The 25252-nt window shown below is 35.5% G+C and overlaps 1 protein-coding gene across 7 annotated transcripts in view; it reads right to left on the reverse strand.

The window, feature by feature from the left end:
* Positions 1 to 25252, reverse strand: part of FAM185A (family with sequence similarity 185 member A) — a 141434-nt gene that overhangs the window by 79434 nt on the left and 36748 nt on the right. For all 7 annotated transcript variants that reach the window (XM_045052299.1, XR_006594144.1, XR_006594143.1 and 4 more), the window contains exons 5-7: positions 20972 to 21013; positions 7812 to 7907; positions 2788 to 2922 (exon numbers count right to left, since the gene is read on the reverse strand). In XM_045052299.1, coding sequence (XP_044908234.1) covers positions 2788 to 2922; positions 7812 to 7907; positions 20972 to 21013 — 273 coding nt within the window. The remainder of the gene's footprint in view (positions 1 to 2787; positions 2923 to 7811; positions 7908 to 20971; positions 21014 to 25252) is intronic.

The following is a 25252-nucleotide window of genomic DNA, read 5'->3' on the forward strand; positions in this document are numbered from 1 at the left end:
GATCTTCAATGTATACAAACAGCGCTATATAGGAGGAAAATGCTACTTAGGACTTTCATAGCTAGAGAAGAGAAGTCAACGCCTGGCTTCAAAACTTCAAAGGACAGACTGACCCTCTCGGCACAGGCTAAGGCTGCTGCTGACTTTAAGTTGAAGCCAATGCTCATTTACCATTCTGAAAATCCTAGGGACCTTAAAAATTATGCAAGGGGCGTCTGGGTGGCTCAGTTGATCGAAAGTCTGTCTGAATTTCGGTTTTGGCTCAGGTCATGATCTCGCGGTTTCAGGGTTCGAGCCCTGCATCAGGCTCTGTGGTGGCAGCATGAAGCCTGCTTGGGATTCTCTCTCTCCCGCTCTCTCTGCCCTTCTCTGTCTCTGTCTCTCTCAAATAAATAAATAAAAGTTTTAAAAAAACCTTAAAAATACTAGGCTAAATCTATTCTGCCTGCACTCAATCAATGGAACAACAAAGCCTGGATGATAGTACATCTGTTTACAACATGACTTACTAAGTACTTAAAGTCCACTGTTGAGGCCTATTTTCAGAAAATAAGATTCCTTCCAAAATATGACTGTTCATTAACAATGCAGTGGTCAGCCACTCAAGAGCTCTGATGGAAAGGTATAATGGGATTAATGTTCTCATGCCTGCTAACACAACCACCATTCTGCAGCTTATGGACCAAAGAGCAACTTCAACTTTCTATTCTTATTATTGAAGAAATAAATTTCATAAAGCTATAGCTGTCATAGACAGCGATTCCTCCGATGGATCTGGGCAAAGTCAATTGAAAACCTTTTGAAAAGGATTCATTCTAGATGCCATTAAGAACATTCATGATTCATGGGAAGAGGTTAAAATTTCAACATTAGTAGGAATTTGGAAAAAGTTGATTCGATCCCTCATGGACGGCTTTGAGAGGGTCAAGGCTTCAGTGTAGGAAGTAACTGCAAATGTGGTGGAAAGAGGAAAAGAACTAGAAGTACAGCCTGAGGATGTGACTGAATTGCTGTAATCTCAAGATAAAATTTGAATGTATCAAAAGGTACTTTTTATGGATGAACAAATAAAGTGGTTTTTTGAGATGGATCTATTCCTGGTGAAGACACTGTGAAGACTGTTGGAATGACAACAAAGAATTTAGAATATTTAGAATATTCCATAAACTCAGTTGATAAAGTAGCAGCAGAGGTGGAGAGGATGGATTCTAATTTTGAAAGAAGGTCCACTGTGCGTAAAATGCTATCAAACAGCATTGCATGCTACAGAGATATCATTTGTAAAAGGAAGAATCAATGCTGCAAACTTCCCTGTCATCTTTTAAAGAAATTGCCACAGCCACCTCGACCTTCAACCTTCAGCAACCACTACCCTTACAGTCAGCAGCAGCCATTGACATCAAGGCAAGAAGATTATATGACTCATTGAAAGCTCAGATGATGGTTACCATTTTTCAGCAATAAAACATTTTTAATTAAGGTACCTGCATTGTTTTTTAGACATAACGCTATTGCACACTTAACAGACTGCAGTATAGTAAAAACATAGCTTTTATATGCACTGGGAAACCAAAAATATTCATTTGAATTGCTTTTTTGCAGTGGTCTGGAACACAGTATCTCTGAGGTATGCCTGTATTTAAAACTGAAACCTGATCTCAGGAAGACACTCCACTGCCACCACTGCCACCACCACCACTGCCACACACATTTTTCCAATGCCGTTCTGGTAAGATTTTAAGGAAAACTTTACCAGCATTAATTCTTTTTTTTTTTTATCGTTTACATGTATTTATTATGTACATATATACAATAAATATTTTAAAAAGTAGTATCAGCCATCAATGCAGCCAAAGGTAATTTAAGAAAACGTGCAAAAGCCATTCACATTTCTGGGACTAAGAAATTGTTATATTAAAAGAGCAAGTTTACAACGTGCCTAATACCAAACCAAATGTGTGTTTATTCCAAACATATAAAGGTAACCTTAAATCTTGCATTCTATGTATTTAGATGATTTTTAAGGCCAACAGTTAGAAAGCAGCTTTATCAGCAAAAAAAAAAAAAAAAAAAAAATTAATGGTTAAAAAATTTTTTTTAATTGTGGTAAAAAAAATGCATAACATAAAAGTTACCATCTCAATCATTTTTAAGTTTAAAGTTCGGTAGTGTTAAGTATATTCACACTGTTGTGAAACAGATCCTCAGAACTTTTTCTTGCAAAATTCAAACTCTATACTCATGGAAGAAGTCCCCATTTTCCCCTTCCCCTACCTTCTGTTTCTATGAACTTGAGTACTATAGATATGACATATAAGAGGAATCATACAGCATTTGTCTTTTTGTGACCAGTTTATTTTACTTAGCATAATGTCTTCAAGGCTTATGCACGTAGCATGTGACAGGATTTCCTTCCTTTTCAAGGCTAAATAATATTCCATTGTCTATATAAGCCACACTTCACTTAACCATTCATCTACCAATAGACATTTAGGTTGCTTTCACCTTTTGGCTACTGTGATAGCACTCTGTGAATATGAGTGTGCAAATATCTCTTGGAGATAGAAAAATATTTTAAGTGGCTTTTATCCAATGACAGGTTAGTGAGTAGTTCAAATTAAATGTCTGCATTGTGCTACCGATAAGCAGTTGGAAGAAAAGAGTGTCAAAACACCAAAATGTGACAATGTAAAGGAATAAAAGACTAAAACTGCAGTTATGTATACCATATTTCTACTCATCTACAGATGACTATTCACCTTACATAGCAAAACGCAGCACCCTTACCAGTAATTATTACACCATCATCTTTATGAGCTTCAGCCATTTCTTGAACATGGACTTCTGAGTTCACGTCAACCTCTTTCCCTGATAACTCTAAACGAGCTTGAAGAGAAGATGCGACCTTGACAAGAATAGAGCCTGTAATAAATTTAACGAGTTTATTAATGCAAAGAAATCAAAAGTACCAAGGGCTATTTGGAAAATGATTGAAAGGGCAGCATTGCTCCTAGAACCCTGTCTTTACTCCTTGGCATATTTTATTTAAACAGCAGTGCCTTTTCCTTACTCCCAAGGCATTCACAGTAATTCTTGTCAAGGGTATGAGTCATTAGAACATTATGAACTCCTTCTGCCAAGACCTCTATCTCGTCAGCTTACCCAATATATCAGAAAAGTGTAGTGTAATACACATGTAGTTTGTAAACAGTATTTACCATTAATTGAGCATTTGCTGAGAGCAAAACAGCTTAATTAGGTTATCTCTTCTAATCTACATATCAACTTTATAAGTTATTATTGTAATCCCAATTTTACTTGCTCAAGTTCCCAATAGCACTAGTGTCGCAAACTAGATTCACTTCAATGACAACAGGGCCCATGCTCATAACCACTGTGGTATTGCACATACTGCTACCTCATCATATTTTAGGACTTCGGTTTTCACTGATCACTATGACACAACTAGAATCCTAAACTCTTGTGTTTTCAGTTGTAACCTGTGTGTGTATGTTGGGGTGGGGGGTGGGGTGGAATGGGGGAAATAACAATAATAAAAAAGGGAACATTTGAATTTCAACTGACTCATGTTTCTTTTCAATGGATATCAGTCTTTTTGTGTATGAGACAAGACATTCAACTTTATTTCCACTACACTCTTATAGTAATTTAAGCTTTTAAAGGAGGAAATAAGAAAAAGTACTCTGTTAGCTAAGTAATAATTTTCCAAAACAATTACATCTGTTGGGGTTGCAGTGCAAATTCATTAACACACTCCTGCTTCAGAAGTTTTTCTTTCTCTGTTTCTCATAAGTCAAATAAAATAAGTAAGAGACCCCTGCCATAAAGCATTAGGTCCATTTCCTCTGTGGACAAAAGTGGTCAGGACGACTTTCATTGTGAATGTTGCAAAGATTCCTTTTAAAATGCACTTATTTATGGGTCACTGTTTGTCTTTTAGTTTGGTTAGCATCAGATTAAGTTTCCCTAATTTCATATCTTCTCAGCATTCCTAACTGAAGCTGGAAAGTCTGAGCTAAAACTGATAAACTCTCATAATCATCTCTCAAAAAGGGGGGAAATAAGGTATATCACTACAACTGGGTTATATTATTTAAAAAACAAATTGCTTTTCAAGATTTAAATGTAAACTACTGACCGGAGATTCCCCATAACAACAGATATGAGGGATTTAAGTTAACAAAAAGTAGATTTTTAAAACCTTTTTCTAGGACTTTTTATCTCTAAACAAATCAAATGTGGTAATTTTATGAACACTTTTTTCTGTTTTTAAATGAAAAAGCGATGTTAAATATGTGAGAGCTTTAAAAATGTTAAGCAAAATAGGGGCGCGTGGGTGGCTCAGTTGGTTAAGCGTCTGACTCTTAGTTTCAGCTCAGGTCATGATCTCACAGTTCATGAGTTAGAGGACCACAATGGGCTCTGAACTGACAGAACAGAGCCTGCTGGGGATTTTTCTTTTCCTCTCTCTCTATCCCTCCCTCGCTTGCTCGTGCTCTCTCTCTCTCTCTCTCTCCCTCAAAAAATAAATATATGAACATAATTTCTTAAAAAATTAAAATGTTAAGCAATGCAACTAGCTCTATCCTTATCTTTCTCCACATTCTTAAAAACAAAAATCATCACTACCAAAACTCCATTACTGTCTGTGAAAGAATTCTCATGACTTGAAAAATTTTCCAAATCTCCCATCTTTAACACTATATTGTTTAGAAAAGAGAACTCTTGCTATATCTTCAACCTCTTTCACTTCATAAACTATTTTCATGGTTACTGACATCAATCCACACTGGTCGTGGAGCCTACTTAAATAAAGTTTAAGCCAACTCGGGGCTTGAACTCATGACCCTGAGATTGAGACCTGAGCTGTGATCAAGAGTCGGACGCTTAACCAACTAAGCCACCCATGTACCCCTCAATACCATTTTTTAAAATTAAAAGGTGAACTAATACTAATTGTACCATTTACTGAAGACATACTATATTAAGAAGAGTGGTTTTATCAAGGACAAATTTTAAATGGAAAAGTAAGTACTGAGATGCAGGTCTGACTCTTAAGCCTATTAAACATGGCCTCTTTGAAAGAATTAATAAGGTCATCATGTTAACTCATAGGAAGAGAAAACAAGCATGCAACATTCTTTTTCGCATGGCAAAATGAAGAACATCTAAGAGACTCAAGGGGTTGGCTCCCGAACCCTATAGCAAGATAGCAGCAGAATTGGAAAGGATTGTAGATGTCTTTACTAACCATTAAGCAACAGAATCCTGAATAATTTTCCATTACTCTAAAAAGTTACTGTTCCCAAGTGTAATTAAAAGACCTGACAGAAATTTTTGTTTCCAGTTATCTTTAAGCTTCATGCCATTTCCAATAGGAAAAAACACGAAGTTATAATCCTAATCAAATTTTGTTACATCATATGCTATTTCAATAGGTTACTGGAATAACATTCCAAATAATGCTCAAGAGTATTTTAAGTGAAGATTAACAATGTTTTTATTTTATCTTTTTGCCCATCCATATACAAAATAGGAAATAACATTCATATAAGAGCTACTTATTCAAAACTCTGTTTTTACTCTGTTACTAGTTACATTAAATTAGCAATGGTTTACATTTTTCTCTTTGGGCCTTCATAATAAGAGAATGCATTATATGACTTAAAAATTTTTTTTTAATGTTTTTATTTATTTTTGAGACAGAGAGAGACAGAGCATAAGCAGGGGAGGGGCAGAGAGAGAGAGGGGGACACAGAATCTGAAGCAGGCTCCAGGCTCTGTGCTGATAGCACAGAGCCCGATGCGGGACTCGAACTCCGGGACCATGATATCATGACCTGAGCTGAAGTCGGACGCTTAACCGACTGAGCCACCCAGGCGCCCCTATATGACTTTTATAGCACTTACAAAATACCCTGAATGGCATTACTGAAGATCTCAGAAATTTAGAGAGAACACAATATTATCCTATTTTAAAGGAAAAAAAATGTGATCTTGCAAAATCAAATCACACCTGTGTGTCAGCAAAAAACCTTCTGTTTCAGGTCTCTGTGTTTGTAGTTTTGACACTCTGAAAAGAGAGCCTTGTTGCACAAAAAAGTATTAAACCAACATGACCAAAAATATTGCTAACATCAGGAATAATCGGTTTCTGTAAGGAAGTATTTTCCTTGTTATACATATAGCTCTGTTCTGGCCAATATGCAAGATCTTCTAGACTTTATTAAAAAAATTTTTTTTTAAATGTTTAATTACTTTTGAGAGAGACAGAGAGAGAGTGAGAGACAGACAGACAGACAGTGCATGATCAGGGGAGGGGCAGAGAGAGAGGGAGACACAAAATCTGAAGTAGGCTCCAGGCTCTGAGCTGCCTGGGCAGCCAATGCAGGGCTTGAACTCATGAACCACAAGATCATGACCTGAGCCCAAGCTGGATGTTTACCTGACTGAATCACCCAGGCGCCCCTACTTAAAACAATTTTTAAACAGAGCTATGTTTTTCAGGGCAGCTGGGCTCAGTCAGCTAAGCATCTGACTCTTGATTTTGGATCAGGTCATTATCTCAAGGTTCATGAGATCCAGCCCTGCATCAGGCTCCACGCTGATGGTGTAGAGCCTGCTTGGGATTCTCTCTCCCTCTCTCTGCCCCTCTGCTGCTTGTTCTCTCTCTCTCAAAATAAATAAATGAAACTTTAAAACAAAAAACAAAAACAAACAAAAGCAAACAAACAAATAATAAACAGAGCTATGTTTCTGAACTTTCTGTACCCAGGCCACTTCAGCCCCTATGGGCAAGCTATTTCAAGTATCTGAGCCACTTGGCACCATGTACACAAAGACTTGTATTCAGTCTTCACGTGACTAAAAAATGTATTTTTAATGAAATACTTGGATTCTTAGAAAAGTTATTTGTAACAGAAATATATACAAAGAGACATGTCATGCTAGTCTTAATACTAAGTCAACAATCACGTTAGAGGAACTTCCTGGTGATACCTTTATTTTGGGATCATACTTTGCAAAGATTTCTCTTTCAAGAGAAATCTTCTCTTTCAAGAGAAATTCTTCTCTTCAAGAAGGTCCTCTTACATGAGGGTAGAAAAGCTTCCAAAAGAATGTATGGGAGCATTTTCACTCAAAAGGATATTCTATTTCAGACATAAAACCAAATTGAAAAACCCAAACACTAACAATTCCACAGTAACAGTCAATATATTGTAACATTAAAAAAAAAAATTTTTTTTTAATGTTTATCTTTATTTTTGAGACAGAGAGAGAGCATGAGCAGGGGAGAGGCAGAGAGAGAGGGAGACACAGAATCCGAACCAGGCTCTAGGCTCTGAGCTGTCAGCACAGAGCCCGACGTGGGGCTCAAACTTGTCAACTGCGAGATCATGACCTGAGCTGAAGTCAGACGCTCAACCAACTGATCCACCCAGGTGCCCCTATTGTAACATTTTTGTTTGCACTACAAAGGGAATGATAGTATTTATGGCCATCTGTTTCAAATCAGTCTTTATTTTTTTTTCTTTTTAGAGATTTTATTTTTAAGCAATTTCTATATCCAATGTAGGGCTAGAACTCACAACCCTGAGATCAAGAGTCGCATGCTCCACTGACTGAGCCAGCCAGTACCCCCTCCAGTCAATCTTTAAATCAAGTTCTATCAGAAGAAATCTTCTTGAGCTCACGATGTCAATACAGATAATATGACCATCTGTTTCCTAGATGTTACATAAAACCTTCCGTACACCATATGTCAAAATAAAACATTCCACTTGGCTAACCTTCATGAGATTTTAACTCCACTTTCCCTAGTTGGCTGACGTAAACATCTATTGCACCCAGATGAGTTGAGGCCTTTAGACATCCAGAGGATGAATCTAGGAAAAAAGAAAAAAAAAACATAATCATTCTTATTGTAGTAACTGAAATGAAAAATTTGAAATAAAAGGCTCTGCTTCAGCATTAGGATAAGGCACTAAGAGTCTTGCAAGGTTCTGTATTTTCCTCATAATTATGCCATCTTTCACTTAAAAATGAAAACAGTATCAGAAATCTACAAATCTATACCTAGATAACTAACAAAAAATCCCTATCTATAGTAACCTCCGTAACTTATTGATAAACATGTTTATTCTGCAACCTAATATATAGTAAGGACAGTATGCAAGCAGTAGATCCTTGACAGCCAAGACTATTAAGCACCATTGATATATTTAGTTTATTCTCAACTTTCAATATTTACTAAAGAGTTTTATCTCATGTACAGACACGTAGAAGTGGTAGCTAAGTTAACAAAAATAAAAACTTCTGATGCTTTCTTCTTTTAACAAATTTGCTAGTGCTAAAAAAGTACTGTAACAGTAAAAGATTACTTTAGATAAGACTTTGTTGCATTTCTTAGGGGGCAGAAATGGAGGAAAAGGGAGCCACTTAAAGAATGGGTGAAGCTTGTTTATATCTAAATATTTCTTTTCAAGTATTTGGAATTAAACAGATATTATTAAGTCAGGAGAAGAAAATCAGAATTCAGTGGTTCTGATTTGCCACTCAAATTTCTCAGTCGTCATTGACCCTAGTTTTCAAAAAACCAACATTTCAAGTTGAAGAAAAAGCTGATAAAGTTAAAGAAGTAAGTGAAAGATGTTGAAGAGTCAGCACTAAGTAGCTTCTCTTTCCTCCTCAACTATAGCAACTGAACCTTTTAATTTACCTGCCCTGAGAAAGGCCAAAGCATATTTGTTTTAGAAAGGCCTCTTAAAACGCTTATTTTATCAGGAACTTTTATTAGGAACTTTACTACTTCAAAGTGAAAACAAAATAGGGAGTGTGGTGAAAATAATGCCAAAAATTATATTATATTTTTAATAACATGTGGAGAAAAAAACATTCATATACTAGACATTTTTCTTTCAAGTTTTAAAGGACCCCAAATAAAGAAAACAACTTGGGAATAAGCTGGTTAAAATCTGACCCCAAGATAATTTATAATAATCATCTGTAATCTATACTGAAAATTGCCCTTTATCAGACCCAATTTATTTAATTTTTAAGTATAAAAAGTAAACACTGATGCTGGGAAATTAAGTCACTAGTGATAAATGACATAGAATAGTTGGGCAAAGAGGAATATCTCTCTCCTCAGTTACCAACAGAAATTCCTTTTTTATAACCTCTTACTGCATCCTAAAAGAAGCCAAGTAAAAATATACTGTGGTTAAAAAAATGTGGACTACACAATGTGTGTATTATCCCAGGTTGAATGAAGTAAAATATTTGAAACATTAGTTTGATTTCTTGCTTTCTCTTAGGGGGCTAAAAACACAAGATTTTCATGAGGCTAATAAACAGTACTTTTCACTTCTCCCCCCATCCCAATGGGAAATAAACAAGAGCTAAATAATTTTCTCATAAGCCACTGAGTAATTACATCCTCATGTTATCAGTCTTGAGCTCTGATAATGGCCAATTCCTTGGAGACTGTTTAAAAAAAATTAAAACTCAAGATATGTTTTCAAAAGAGAAAGCAAAAGTGATATTTAAAAAGCTATGGAGCAAAACAAACACTAATTTTCTTTTGTTTTCTATAATACACATGACTGGAACTAAAAATTAATTCTCAAGAATCAAATTAAGGCTTTCTCTAAAAAATTTCATTTTTGTTTTGGAAATTCACATAATGGGTAAATTCTATAAGTCTTGGAAGAAGCCTTAAGGGAAATACACATTAGAGGGTGGGTGATTAAGAAGTGAACAGAAATCATTAATCCAGGTAATGTTTGCAATAAGTAGACTCTCACAGAGAGTCTTCTATCATCCCAATTTTGGACAAAGATCTTGTTTGATTTGAGTTTTCCCAGAAAATTACAGATACAATCAGGAAAAAATGATGTCAACTACCAGTTAATCACTACATACAACCAAAAAAAAAAAAAAAAAAAAGAAGCTATTTGTAATATATATACATTTAGCTAACAGCAAAGAATAATAACTACTTGAAAGGCTAAAATTCCAAATTTTGCCATTTTCTTTCAGATAATGGGAGAATTCTCTCAAAATGGGTCAAACACGTTCAGAAAGATTTTCTGAATTTTTTTTTTATCACTTTACCTTAAGTTTCAACATGTAGATACTAAGGAACAGCAACACAAAAGGTATTTTTTTCATTTCTGCAACTTAATTCCTATACTTCCAAAGATACACTAATTGCATGAAAAGGAACAAATTTCATATATTGGACATAAAGGATTTGCAAAGGCGGAATTTTAAGGTCACTTCATGTAAAGCTTTCTAAATTAGTGCCCTGCTTGTTATTCTGTAGGGAGGGAACATACAGGAGGCTGGGCTTAAAGGAACAGACAAGGCAAACCACCCCACTCCCTGCCTCAAACATGAACATATTTCTTTTTTTAAAGATAAAATTACTGGTACATGGCTTCTGGCAGTGCCTTCCAAAAAAGGCAACACATATAAATTAAAAAGAAAAGGAGGTATCTGGGTGGCTCAGTCCAATGAGTGTGCAATTCTTGATTTTGGCTCAGGTCAGGATCCCAGGGTCATTGCACTGAGCCCCACATCAGGCTCCAAACTGAGCATGGGGCCTGCTTGGGATTCTCTCTCTCACTCTACCTCTGCCCCTCTCCCCCACTCGCACTCTTTCTCTCTCTCTCCCTAAAATTAAAAAAAAAAAAAGGGCAACATAAGGCAAAGAAAGTAAAGCGAGGTGAACAACTCTATTATACTTCTATCTTACTGTTATCTATTATCAAGCTTTGCCTTGTCCTGTTGACTCATTTCAAATAGAAGATGATCTGGTGTTCCAGAAAAAAGGCATTTTTTTAAAAAATATGAATCCAAGGAAAACCCTGGTTCTGATATACATAATCAAAATTTTTATATCACTTCAGCTTCTGAGAGAGATCGGTGTTACGGAAACTAGGAAGTACAAGGTTTTGGGAGGTGAGTGATAATGTGTATACAAAATCCAAATGACTGATGAGATCACTTAAGAATCTGATCAATTATATTGTCTAAACTCCTTTGACCTGAATTACAAATATTCTCTAAATAAAGAAATCATGGGAAAAATACTTCATCTATTATCCTGAAATCAGGATAATACTTAAATAATCTGAAGTCTCCTAATATTCCAACTTTATAATACTATATAACTTTATAATATATGTAGATGTAAGACAACCTATATTACAAAGGACAGGAGTGGATAAATGAATCTATTTGACATAATACAAAATGGCATAACATTAATTCTAAATAGACTGAAAAGTTAAGTTTCTATATTGAAATTACTAGAAACTCTGCTAAAACGTCATGTAAAGAGGCATAAATAAAAAGTCAAAAGGAAAATTAAAATGCAATTCTGAAATATATCAAATTAATTGATAAAGGCAAAAAGCAAAAAATAGAAAATACAAAATAAAATAAAATGGTAGACACATATCCAACCATACCAATAATTATATTAAATGTTAATGGACTATATCCTCCAATTAAAAGACAGTTTGCAAAATGAACTTTAAAAAGTGCCAACTACGCTGTCTATGAAAGAGGATTTTTAAACAGATAGACTGAAAGTAAATGAATAGAAAAATATATACCATGCTAACATTAAGCAAAAGAAGGCAAGAGTGCCTTTATTATTACTAATATTAAGCATAAGAAGTGAAGAGTGTTTTCATCATTAGATGAAGAAAATTCAAGACACAGAATATTACCTGAGATAAAGCAGGGCAGTTTGTAATGATAAAAGGGTTAATTCAACATACAGCCATAACAATCATGAATATGAATATCATAAATAACAGAGATTCAAAAACCAAATGTAAAGCTGACAGAATTCATTGAAAAATTTAACAACCCCCTCTCAGCAACTTATAGAACAGCTAAGACTCCCCAAAAATGTATTATACCGTATGCTCATTTCAATGGCATGTGATACAAAAATTCACAAGATAGAACCATATGCTGCTGAATGATAAAATAAACTTCAATAAATGTAAAACAACAATACCAACACTGAAATCACATAAAGAATTTTCTCTGACCAGAATGGAATTTAGTTAGAAACCAATAAAATAAGAGATCTATAAAAATCTTAAATATACAAAAATTTAAAAATAGACTTCTAAAGATCAAAGAAGAAATCAAAAGCACAATTAAAAATCTTCTAAAGGATGATTTTTAAAATGCAACATTTCACAGAACTAGAACAAATGATCCTAAAATTTGTATGGAACCACAAAAGACCTTGAATAGCCAAAGCAATCTTGAAAAAGAAAAGCAAAGCTTCAGATATCACAATTCCAGCCTTCAAGTTACATTACATAGCTACAGTATCAAAATAGTATGGTACTAATGCAAAAACAGACACATAGATCAATGGAACAGATTAGAAAAACCAGAAATAAACCCATAATTATATGGTCAATTAATCTTTGAAAAAGGAGGAAAGACAGTCTCTTCAATAAATTTCAGTTGGGAAAACTGGACAACTGCATGCAAAAGAATGAAACTAGACCACTTTCTTACACTATACACAAAAATAAATTCAAAATGAATTATAGACCTAAATGTAAGACTTGAAACCATGAAAATCCTAGAAAAGAGCACAGGCATTCATTTCTCTCACATAAGCCATAGCAACATTTTCCTAGATATGTCTCCTGAGGCAAGGGAAATAAAAGCAAAAGTAAGCTATTGGGACTACATCAAAATAAAAGCATTCTGTACAGTAAAGGAAATAATCAACAAAACTAAAAGGCAACCTAAACGGGAGAAGATATTTGGAAATGACTTATCTGATAAAGGGTTAGTATCCAAAATATATGAAGAACTTACACGTGTCAACACCAAAAAGCCAAATAATCCAATTAAAAAATGGGCAGGAGACATGAAAAGAAATTTATACAAAGAAGACATCCAGATGGCCAACAGACACTTGAAAGGTGCTCATCATCATTCATCATTGGGGAAATGTAAACCAAAACTACAATGAGATGTAAACCAAAACTACCTCACACCTGTCAGATGGCTAACATCAAAAACACAAGAAACAACAGGTGTTGGTGAAGATGTGGAGAAAAAGGAACCTTCTTGCACTGTCGGTGGGAATGCAAACTGGTGTAGCCACTGTGGAAACCAGTATGGACGTGCCTCAAAAAGTTAAAAATGGAACTACCCTATGATCCAGTAATCACACTACTGGGTATCTACCCCCAAAATACAAAAAAATACTAATTTAAAGGGATATATGTACCTTTATGTTTATAGCAGCATTATTTACAATAGCCAAATTATGGAAGCAGCCCAGTGTCCACTGATAGATGAATGGATAAAGAAGATGTGGTGTACATATATCAATAAAGGAATATTACTCAGCCATGAAAAAGAATGAATTCTTGCCATTTGCAACAATAGGGATGGAGCTAGAGTACAATGCTAAGCTAAATAAGTCAGTCAAATGATACTCTATATGGAAAACCCAAAAGATTCCACCAAAATACTGCTAGAATTGATTCCTGAATTCAGCAAAGTTGCAGGACATAAAATCAACACACAGAAATCAGTTGCATTCCTATACACCAACAATGAAGCAACAGAAAGAGAAATCAAGGAATCGATCCCATTTACAATTGCACCAAAAACCATAAAATACCTAGGAATAAATCTAACCAAAGAGGTGAAAAATCTATACACTGAAAACTATAGAAAGCTTATGAAAGAAATCAAAGAAGACACAAAAAAATGGAAAAAGATTCCATGTTCCTGGATAGGAAGAACAAATATTGTTAAAATGTCGATTACTACCCAAAGCAATCTACATATTCAATGCAATCCCTATCAAAATAACACCAGCATTCTTCACAGAGCTAGAACAAATAATCCTAAAATTTGTATGGAACCAGAAAAGACCCCGAATAGCCAAAGCAATCTTGAAAAAGAAAACCAAAGCAGGAGGCATCACAATCCCAGACTTCAAGCTATACTACAAAGCTGTAACCATCAAGATGTTATGGTACCGGCATAAGAACACTCAGATCAATGGAACAGAATAGAGAACCCAGAAATGGACCCACAATGTATGGCCAACTAATCTTTGACAAAGCAGGAAAGAATATCCAATGGAATAAAGACAAACTCAAAATGGATGAAAGACCTCAATGTAAGACAGGAAGCCATTAAAATCCTCGAGGAAAAAGCAGGCAAAAACCACTTTGACCTCGCCTGTAGCAACTTCTTACTCAACACGTCTCCGGAAGCAGGGGAAACAAAAGCAAAAATGAATTACTGGGACCTCATCAAAACAAAAAGCTTCTGCACAGTGAAGGAAACAATCAACAAAACTAAAAGGCAACTTGACAGAATGGGAGAAGATATTTACAAATGACATATCAGATAAAGGATTAGTATCCAAAATCTATAAAGAACTTCTCAAACTCAACACCCAAAAAACAAATAATCCAGTGAAGAAATGGGCAAAAGACATGAATAGACACTTCTCCAAAGAAGACATCCAGATGGCCAACTGACACATGAAAAAATGCTCAACATCACTCATCATCAGGGAAATACAAATCAAAACCACAATGAGATACCACCTTACACCTGTCAGAATGTCTAACTTTAACAACTCAGGCAGCAACAGATGTTGACGAGGATGAGGAGAATGAAGATCTCTTTTGCATTGTTGGTGGGAATGCAAGCTGGTGCAGCCACTCTGGAAAAAAGTATGGAGGTTCCTCAAAAAACTAAAAACAGAACTACCCTATGACCCAGCAATTGCACTACTAGGCATTTATCCATGGGATACAGGTGTGCTGTTTCGAAGGGACACAGGCACCCCCATGTTTATAGCAGCACTATTAACAATAGCCAAAGTATGGAAAGAGCCCAAATGTCCATCGATGGATGAATGGAAAAAGAAGATGTGGTGTATATATACAATGGAGTATTACTCGGCAACCAAAAAGAATGGAATCTTGCCATTTGCAACTATGTGGATGGAACTGGAGGGTATCATGCTAAGTGAAATGAGTCAGTCAGCGAAAGACAAAAATCATATGACCTCATTCATATGAGGACTTTAAGAGACAAAACAGATGAACATAAGGGAAGGGAAACAAAAATAATATAAAAACAGGGAGGCGGACAAAACAGAAGAGACTCATAAACATGGAGAACAAACAGAGGGTTACTGGAGGGGTTTTGGGAGGGGGGATGGGTTAAATGGGTAAAGGGCACTAAGGAATCTACTCCTGAAATCATCGTTGCACTATATGCTAACTAATTTGGATGTAAATTTAAAAAAATAAAAAATAAAATTAAAAAAATAAAAAAATAAAATAAGTCAGTCAGAAAAAGACAAATACCATACAATTTCACTCATATGTGGAATTTAAGACGCAAAACAAATGAGCAAAGAAAAAAAAAAGAGCAAGAGAGACAAACCAAGACACAGACTCTTAATTATAGAGAACATATTGATGGTTACCAAAGAGGAGGTGTGTAGAAGGATGAGAGAAATAGGTGATGGGAATTAAGAAGTGCACTTGTGATGAGCACTAGGTGATGTATGAAATTGTTGTATCAGTATTTTGTACAGCTGAAACTAATATAACACTGTATATTAACTATACCGGAATTAAAATAAAAACTTAATTAAAAACATTAACTCAAGGGTACACATGCACCCTGATGTTTATTGTAGCATTATTTACAAAAGCCAAATTATAGAAGAAAAAAATGCAACATTGCAAAATGTGGGGAGTACATTGCCTTTAACAGACTTATAATTTAAATGCTAATATTAACAAAAATTCTAAAAAAAAAAACTGTCTAAAATCACTGACCTAATGTTTCATCTGAGGAAGCTAGAAAAAGAGGAGCAAGGAAACTCCAAGTTAATAAAAGAAAGAACATAATAAATAAAGAGCAGAAATCAATTAATACATCAGAAAACAAACAATAAAGATACTAACAAAGTGAAAAGTTGGTTCTTTGAAAATAAAGTCTACCCTCATTAATCAAGAAAAAGAGAATACACATATCAATATCGGCAATGAAGAGGAAAGAAATACCACTACAGATCCTACAGGCATAAACAGGAATATAAGGGAATACTCTGCATAGCATTACGTGAACAAATTTGACAATGCGATAAAATAGACAAATTCCTTGAAAAGTACCACTTACTGAATGTAAAGTCAGACAAAACAGAAAATAGAATAATAAAATATCTATTAACTTATACAGTAATTTCATTCTAGACAAACATGCTGAAGTAATACATTGGAGAAAGAAAGTTTTGTCAACAAATGGTGACGTAACAATAACATCCAGATGGGAAAAAATAAATCCGGATTTCCTGACTCAGATTAAACACAAAAATTAGAAATTGATCAAAGGTAAAAGCAAAAATTTGAAAGCTGCTAGAGGAAAACATAGGACAGCTTCATGATTGAAGGCAGCCAAAGATTTCTCAGGACACAGAAATCAATAGCCATAAAAATAATTGGTAAATTAGACTTCATCAAAATGGAAATCTTCTCATCCAAATACACCATTAAGAAAATGAACAGACAGGGGCACCTGGGTGGGTCAGTTGGTTGGTTAAGTGTCCAACTCTTGATTTCGGCTCAGGTCATGTTTTCAGTTGTGAGATTGAGCCCCGTGTCAGGTTGACTGTGGAACCTGCTTTAAGATTCTCTCTCTCCCACTCCCTCTGCCCACACTCTCTCAGTCGAAAGAAAGAAAAGAAAAGAAAAGAGAAGAGAAGAGAAAAGGAAAAGAAAAAAGAAAAGAAAAGAAAAGAAAAGAAAAGAAAAGAAAAGAAAAGAAAAGAAAAGAAAAGGAAAGAAAACAGAATGACTGACCAGGCAAGCCACAGCCTGAGGGAAAATACAGAAAAACAAGGTTACAAAGGATTGTTCCCAGAATATATAAAGAACTCCTCCAACTCAGTAACAAAAAGACAATCCAACTGAAAAATAAATGAGCAAAAGACCTGAACAAAATTTCACAAAGATATACTAATAAGCAGTAAGCGCATGAAAAGTACTGAACATCATTAGTCATCAGGGAAATGTAAAATAATACCAGAGGGATACCACTGCACACGGGTAAAATTAGAAGACTGACAGGGGCACCTGGGTGCCAGGTGGTTGGGTGGCTGACTCTGGATTTCAGCTCAGGTTATGATCTCACGGTTTTTGAGTTCGAACCCTCTGTTTGGTTCTATGCTGACAGCATGGAGCCTACTTGGGATTCTCTCTCTGCTTTTCTCCTGTATGCACACACAGGCATTCTCTTTCTCTCTCAAACAAATAAATAAACATTAAAAAAAATAAAAGACTGACAAAAATGTTGGTGAGGATGTGGAACAACTAGAATTGTCATATGTTGTAGAAAGGAGTGTAAAAGGGAACTTTGGGGAAAAGTCTGGAAGTTTATCATACCTACTCAAATCAGTGATTCTATTCCTAGGTATTTACCCAAGAAGGGGAAAAAATATATATATCATCCATATATGTCTTCAAAAAATGACTTGTCTAAGAACGTTCATACCAGTTTTATTTATAAATGCCAAAAATTAGACATAGCCAAGGTATCCAACAACAGGAGAATGGATAAACAAATTAAGCTTTCTGGTTACCTGCTTCCACTTTTGCACCCTCTGGTACATTACAAAACAACAGCTAGGTTGCTCTTTAAAAAAAATTAAATATCACTTGCCTGCTAACACCTGTTGTAGCTGAAATTAAGTCCCAACTCTCGCAATGTCTATAAAGGCCCTATGATCTAGCCCTCACGTACCTTATCTCCCACAACTCTCCACGAGTTCTGCTTCTGTATCTGTATCTTGCAAATGATAGATCCATTCCATTTTCAGGGCTTGCGCTAGCTACTCCTCTATCTGGGGAGCTCTGCATCCAAAATTTTATGAGCCTCTTTCCCATTATTCTGGCTTGAGTTCAAGTGTCCCTTCTTCAGACCCTCCTTGATTACTAACTGAAGTAACTTTGTTTTCCCCATTCTCTATCCTATTACCCTCTCTTATTTATTCATTGCACAATCTGAAGTTATCTTTGGTTATTTGCATGCTTATTGTCTTTCTTCTCAGGCTGAAGGTAAGCATGGAGACTATGTTTTTGTTGACCAATATTATGGTCAGTACCTAAAAGAGTTCCTGAGATACAACAGGCACTCAATAAATACATGTTGACTAGTTACTGCCATACTCAAGGTTGTCTTCAAATGTTAACAGAATCTTGAGAGCAGTAAATAAAGACATAATTTATACCTTTCTTCCAAAGTATTAATATAGATATTGAAAGAAATAAAGGAATTTATGAAATGAACACTTCCTTAATAATTAAGTTTAAAACATAGTGACTTGTTCTATATTATAGATAATAAACTGGAAGAGGAGAAAGAGAGGGATAATTTATTGAACAACTACCATGCATTGCGATGTATTTTATATACTGTTGACCCTTGAACAACATGGGTTTGAACTGTGTGGGGCCACTCAAAAGTGGATTTTTTTCTATAAATATACAGTACAGTACTGTAAATGTATTTTCTCTTCCTAATGATTTTCTTAACATTTTCTTTTCCCTTGCTTACTGTATTGTAAGAATACAATATATAATGCATATAGCATACACAATACGTGTTAAATGACAGTTTGTGTTATGGTAAGGCTTTCAGTCTACAGTAGGCTATTAGTACTACTTTAATTATTATCTCAACAACCTTGTGCTATGTAAATGGCATCCATTTTATGTTAAAAAAAATGCAAACTCAGAGACTTGGTAATTTGAGAAAGTCCCACAGCTAATATATGGTAGGACCAAAATTTACCACCAAATCTATTTCTAAAGTCTATACTTTTCCACACTACCAGAGATCAAAATATGATAACCTAACAAATGTAGAACTTTTTTTCTTATTGTAAGAGATTCTTCCAAAATAAAACTCAAAGTTTATCAATGATATTTACAAAATAAGAATTCAAGCTTTATTTACCTTCATACATTTGTGGATTTTTAAGAACAACCTAAAGCCATGGACACAATTTATATTTTGATAAAGAAAATTATAAATTATAGTTCTTAACACTGTACTCAGGTCATTTTCTTTGAGTGGACAGAGATTTATCAAAGAAAAAGAAAACGTTTCATCTTAAAATCCCTCTAGTACTTAACAGTGAGAAAAAGTTCATATGAAAAATTAACAAGAATTCATAATGTTAATCATTTGTACAGTTTGAAACCATCTTCAGAGATGTAAATTGCTGCTCATTTCATCCTTGCTACTACTATTCTTTTCCAGTATGGATAAATAACCATTTATTTCCACTTTTAGAGAGAAGGGTTTTTCATTTATGTTTCACATTTCCATCCAAGAATCATACTAGCATGATCATATCATATTGTATTATAAACAGTCCTCAAATTCGTATCTGCCTAAAAGGCCTTCTAGTTGGTAATGAAATTCCCTGTGCCTCATTTTGCAACATTCTTCTTCTTTCCCCACTTGCCTTAATGCTACAAATGCCACCCATGTCTAGCATTTTCTCTCCCCAGCTGGCTCAGCTTCTTACCAGCATACCTTTTTGTTCACACTAGAAACTTCCTTTACTATACTTAGGTGTGTCCTCTGATGAAATGGCATGAATAGTTAACAGTAAATCTCAATTTTCCACTGGAACACAGGTAAATCTTTCTGTCTTGTCTTAGTTAAAATGATTTACAACTATCATGAAAGAAGCCTTTATTTTCAACTTAGTCCCTCATTGAACATAAAAGTTATAATCTGGAAAATTATTTAAAAAGATATGTACTTTAAGTCAGAAAATCTAGGAGTGATAGTGCAAAGGACTAATGGACATGTTCACTATTAAAATCAGTACAAAGAAAGGAAAAATTTAAACCATCGAAAAGGACAAAGCCAAGAGGCCCTGGGCATTCATCCTGGCAATAAGCCACAGCCTCCCCTCAAAGTTCCTCATTTTCCATCCATACTCTCAACCCTCTAAGGCCTAAAAACAACCACCCTCTTATGCCTTTGCCTATAGGTAAGCAGGTGCTCCTTGGGATAGAGAAAAACTCTATCTAAACTATCTGGAAAGCTGAACTTTTCTCCCACAGGCACAGCATCACATGTAGTGAAGAGGTCTTAAGTACCATTAGCCACTATTAGTTCTGGCCTGGGATTGGAACAATAATTAAAATGACAATTATTTATTGAATTTTTACCATATGTCAGACACCATGCTAAAGTACTTTATATATATGATCTCACTTCTTACAATAACCCTCTACAATAGGTACTTATTATAATTTCTATTTTTTTCAGATGTGCAAATTGAAGCACAGAGAAGTTAGGTAATTAGCCCATGTATAGAAAGTGGTGAAATCAGGAGCACCTGGGTAAATCAGTCAGTTAAGTGTCCCAACTTTTGATTTTGCTCAGGTCATGATCTCGTAGTTTCACGAATTCAAGTCCCATAGGGCTCTGCACTGGCAATGCAGAGCTTGCTTGGGATTCTCTCTCTCTCTCTCTCTCTCTCTCTCTCTCTCTCTCTCTCTCTCTCTCTCTCTGCCCTTCACCCACTCTCCCTGTCTCTGTCTCCCTCAAATAAATAAATAAACTTTAAAAAAAGAAAGTGGTGAAATCAGAATTCTAACTTTATTCTTATTGATACCAAATCTATAATTATATAATATATACAGGATGATGAGTCAATGAATTTTCAGAAACAATTTTACATATTCATACATTGGGTCTGCCTATATTTGACTTGCATATCAGGAACATATCAGATTCATGAGCTAAACTTCAGATTTTATTTATAAAATATCACAAATATAACTATTTTTAAAAGCATGCAAAATTTACCAACTAGCAGCTTAGCACATACCTACTGTGATGTTGCCCATGTTGCTGTGTAATGTTATATTGCCTGTAAAAGAGAGAGAAAAAAAGACAATTTTATATATTAGGGAAAGTCTAAAAATGAACTAATATATGGTTTTCTATAACATGGTTGGATATTCACAATATTATTTAATAACACTGTTATTGTTGTTGGCAATTCTCAGTAGTACAAATCTAATAAGAGAATTAGCTGAAACTCTGAAATAACTACCTTTAGTCATCTATACAAACTCTCTTCCAATATTCCACCTTAATGTTCTCTAGTATAACTACAAAACAAACCACCATACTCTCTGGGAAACGTGGATGAAAAATAATGATACTTCTATAATCCATAAATGAAAAAGTTACTTAAACATACTATGTATTTTTAACATAAACATTGCTGTATTTATCAGACCACTCAAAGCCAAGTTTTAAGCCAACTAAAATAACACTGAAATAATCTGTGGAAAAAAGTTATTACTGTTATTTTTCAGGCCGTGCTGCCATGTCTGTTAGATTAAAATAGTTTCTGTGCCAAGAGTCAAAGAGTTTGGGGCAGGAATAATGAACACATTGAAGTATGACTAACAAAGAAAAAGGTTTCAGAAGTCTTTTGATGAAAACATATTTTCCAGGAAAAGTATAGGATACTGGAACTGCTCTTCCCAGCCCCCTTTCTCCCAATACCAAAATTCATAGGATTTTTCTTCATATGTGTGTTTATAGACTTATTCCTAGACCCATACGACCTATGTTTACTGTACTGAAAATGTAATCAAGGTTACCTCTTCTGTCAGAATTCCAAAACTACTAAAAGAGTAAAGGAATAAATTTTATCTCACAAATAATCTAGGGTAAATGAACTCATTTATTTAATTTCTTACATCCTGTAAATACCGACATGTATCATCAGCACCTGAGAAAAAGCAAACAAATCACTTGATTCATTTGTCAACAGTCAGATGTATTTTGATTGCAAAAATCAAAGAGTCTTATATTCCTTCATGTGAGGATATGAACAAGGAGTACATTTGTGTAGAAATAAAACTTGGTTTGTGTGGAGAAATTAAGCTCCTAAAATTATTTTCAAGTCTCAGTACGTTACAAAGTTATAAAGATCCTTTTAAATGTGTTATGTAAATATTATTTCATCGGTGTGTTCTAGACATTCTCTTCCAATTTTCAAACCCAGTAAATGCAGATTCACCATCACATGCAAACAGCGGCCAAAGATCATATAGCTTCTAAGGTGGCTTTCAAAGATCCCTGACTCCTGGTATTCAAGCCCTTATATAATCTCTTCCCTTCATGCATAGGTTGGACCTAATAATTTAACACAGAAAATAAGGCAAAAGTGATGGGATGTTGTTTCCAAGATTAGGTTACAAAGGGATTCTGGTTTCTGTCTTGGTAGCCCTTTTCTGCTCTGACGGAAGCCATCAGCCAACTGCCTAAGAAGCACACTAGGAAGGAATCAATAGAGGCCTCTAATGAACAGGATCTGAACTCAAATCCTGCCAGCAACCACGAGTGAGCTAGGAAGCAGACTGTCCCTTAGTGGAACCTTTAAATGACCCCACAGCCCCAACTGACAGCTTCGTAACAACATCATAAGACATCTTGAGGCAGAGGATCCAGTTAAGCCACACCAAGATTCCCGACTCATCCAACTGTAAGATAATAAGTGTTTGTTGCTTTCAGCTGCTAAGTTTTGAGGTAATTTGTTACACAGGAAGAGGTAACTAGTACAGATGTTGAAAGCTAAAAGAGGGGTGCTGCCATAATAAATACTTAAAAATGTAGGAGTAGCTTTGGAACTTGGCAGTGAAGCAGAGGCTGGAAGGATTTTCAAGAGCATGTTAGAGAAAGCCTAAATTGCCTTGAACAGACTGTTAGTAGAAAGCTGAGTATGCTTTCCACAAGGACTCAGATGAAGTGAGGAAAATGTATTTAGAAATTGGAAGAAGGAGGGGCGCCTGGGTGGCTCAGTCGGTTAAGCGTCCGGCTTCAGCTCAGGTCATGATCCCAACAGTCTGTGGGTTCGAGCCCCACGTCAGGCTCTGTGCTGACAACTCAGAGCCTGGAGCCTGCTTCAGAATCTGTATCTTCCTCTCTTTCTGCCCCTCCCTGACTCATATCTGTCTCTATCTCTCTCAAAAATAAATAAACATTAAAAAAATTTTTTTAAATAAAAAAAAAAGAAATTGGAAGAAGGAGGATCCTTGATAAGTAGTTGTAGAAACTTAGCAATACCATCACCTTCAGTAATGTGCATGCAAAGTAAGAAATGTGCCTTAATGAACTGAGGGATTTAAGATTTCTAAGCAGGTTAAAGTATTATAAGTGCTACTTTTTTTTTTTTCACTTACTGTAAAATGCAAGAGATTAAAGATAAACTAATCTAAAGAAAGGACTGTTAAACAAACAAGACCAGGGCACAAACAGTTTTGAAAATTCTTAGCCACTCCAAACCATAAGAGACTCTTAACTATAGAGAACAAAACTAAGGGTTGCTGGAGGGGAGGTGGGTGGGGATGGGCTAGATGGGTGATGGGCATTAAGAAGGGCACTTGTGATGAGCACTGGATGTTATATGTAAGTGACAAATCACTAAATTCTACTCCTGAAACCAATACTACACTATACATTAACTAACTTGAATTTAAATAAAATCTTGGAAGAATAAAAATTCAAAAAAGAAAAAAAAGAAAAAGAAAATTCTTAGCCCCCCCAGATGACAAAAGATGTTAAAGGTGGGAATAGCTTTCAAACAAAGCTTGAATCCAAGAGCATTGGCAGAACATGGCCTAAAAATGAAGCTGAGAGGTGACTACAAAGACCACAGAAAGATCAACAGTGGTACCTTATAATAATAATAATAATAATAATCAATTATACAAACAATCCTTTAAAAAGATTAAAAGTATGTTTCACAGATCCTCTCAATCAACAGTCAATACTTCAGAAAGCTTGAGTGCATTTTACCTCAGTATCTCTGTGGAAGCCCACATTTTGAAGAGATTCTTGGATGTGGCTTTTATCTAATGGAATAAACCCCAATGTGATTCACAGGAGGCTGACAAAATTTTTGAGAGAATAATAACAGCAAGCACACCGCTAAACTGAACTGAAAGGAACAATGACAGTACAAGGTAAAAAGAGACCACTGGACCCCCAAAATTCTGTCAGGCAGCCGAATGAGAAAATCACTCACATGCAAACATACTTCATGAAAAAGGAAGGATGACTCAGAGGAAGGAACAAAAGCACAGAGGGCAAAGCATGAAATGCTAAATAATTACTCCCAGGCCTTGAGATATAAATCAAGGAAACTCCAATATTTGCCCACCCAAATTTTAAAATCACTATGGAGCAGTGACCTCTTTATGCCTCTCATTTTCCTCCTTTTGAACAGTAAGGTCTATACCAATTATCCTATACCTGTCCCATGATTGTATGTTGGGTGTGCAGGTAGGTTGTGGGGGAGGGGTGGTAAAGGGGGGGGGCGGCTAGATAACATCTCTTTAGTTCACAGGTCTTCAGATTCAGAGAAACTGTTCTTGATGAGTTGTACTTAAGCAACTACACCTGAGGAGTCTCATCAGGTGATGAGACTGATTTTGATGTAGAGATTCTGGACTCTGATGCGGTGCATAATGGGATGAAACTTTTAGGAAACTTGGAAGAAAGGAGGTGTATTTTGCATGTGAGAGGGACATTTGGGGGAGGGGATGGAAGACAGACTGGCCATCCAAAGCCTTACAGGATATCTGGGAAGATATACACATGAAAAATTAAAAATCAGTATTTATTAATAATTATAAGTGACAGTCCTAAGTTAACAATATGTATTAGGTGCCACGGCCACTCAGAGGAAAGAGACTAAAATGACCAGGCACAGACAACGAGAATGGTCATATTGGAGATATAACTAGAGCTGAGATTTTTTTTTTTTTAATTTTTTAACGTTCATTTATTTTTGAGACAGAGAGAGACAGAGCATGAACGGGGGAGGGTCAGAAAGAGAGGGAGACACAGAATCTGAAAACAGGCTCCAGGCTCTGAGCTGTCAGCACAGAGTCCAACGCGGGGCTCGAACTCACAGACTGTGAGATCGTGACCTGAGCCGAAGTCGGCCGCTTAACCGACTGAGCCACCCAGGCGCCCCGAGCTGAGATTTTAAACATGGATAAACTTGAATATTCTGAGGAGGAAAATTTTTCTTTGAAGAAGAATAACATAAGCAAAGGTAAAAAAAAAAAAAAGTAGAACTACACAT

The sequence above is a fragment of the Felis catus genome, chromosome A2, assembly GCF_018350175.1.
Source record: "Felis catus isolate Fca126 chromosome A2, F.catus_Fca126_mat1.0, whole genome shotgun sequence".
NCBI lineage: Eukaryota > Metazoa > Chordata > Mammalia > Carnivora > Felidae > Felis > Felis catus.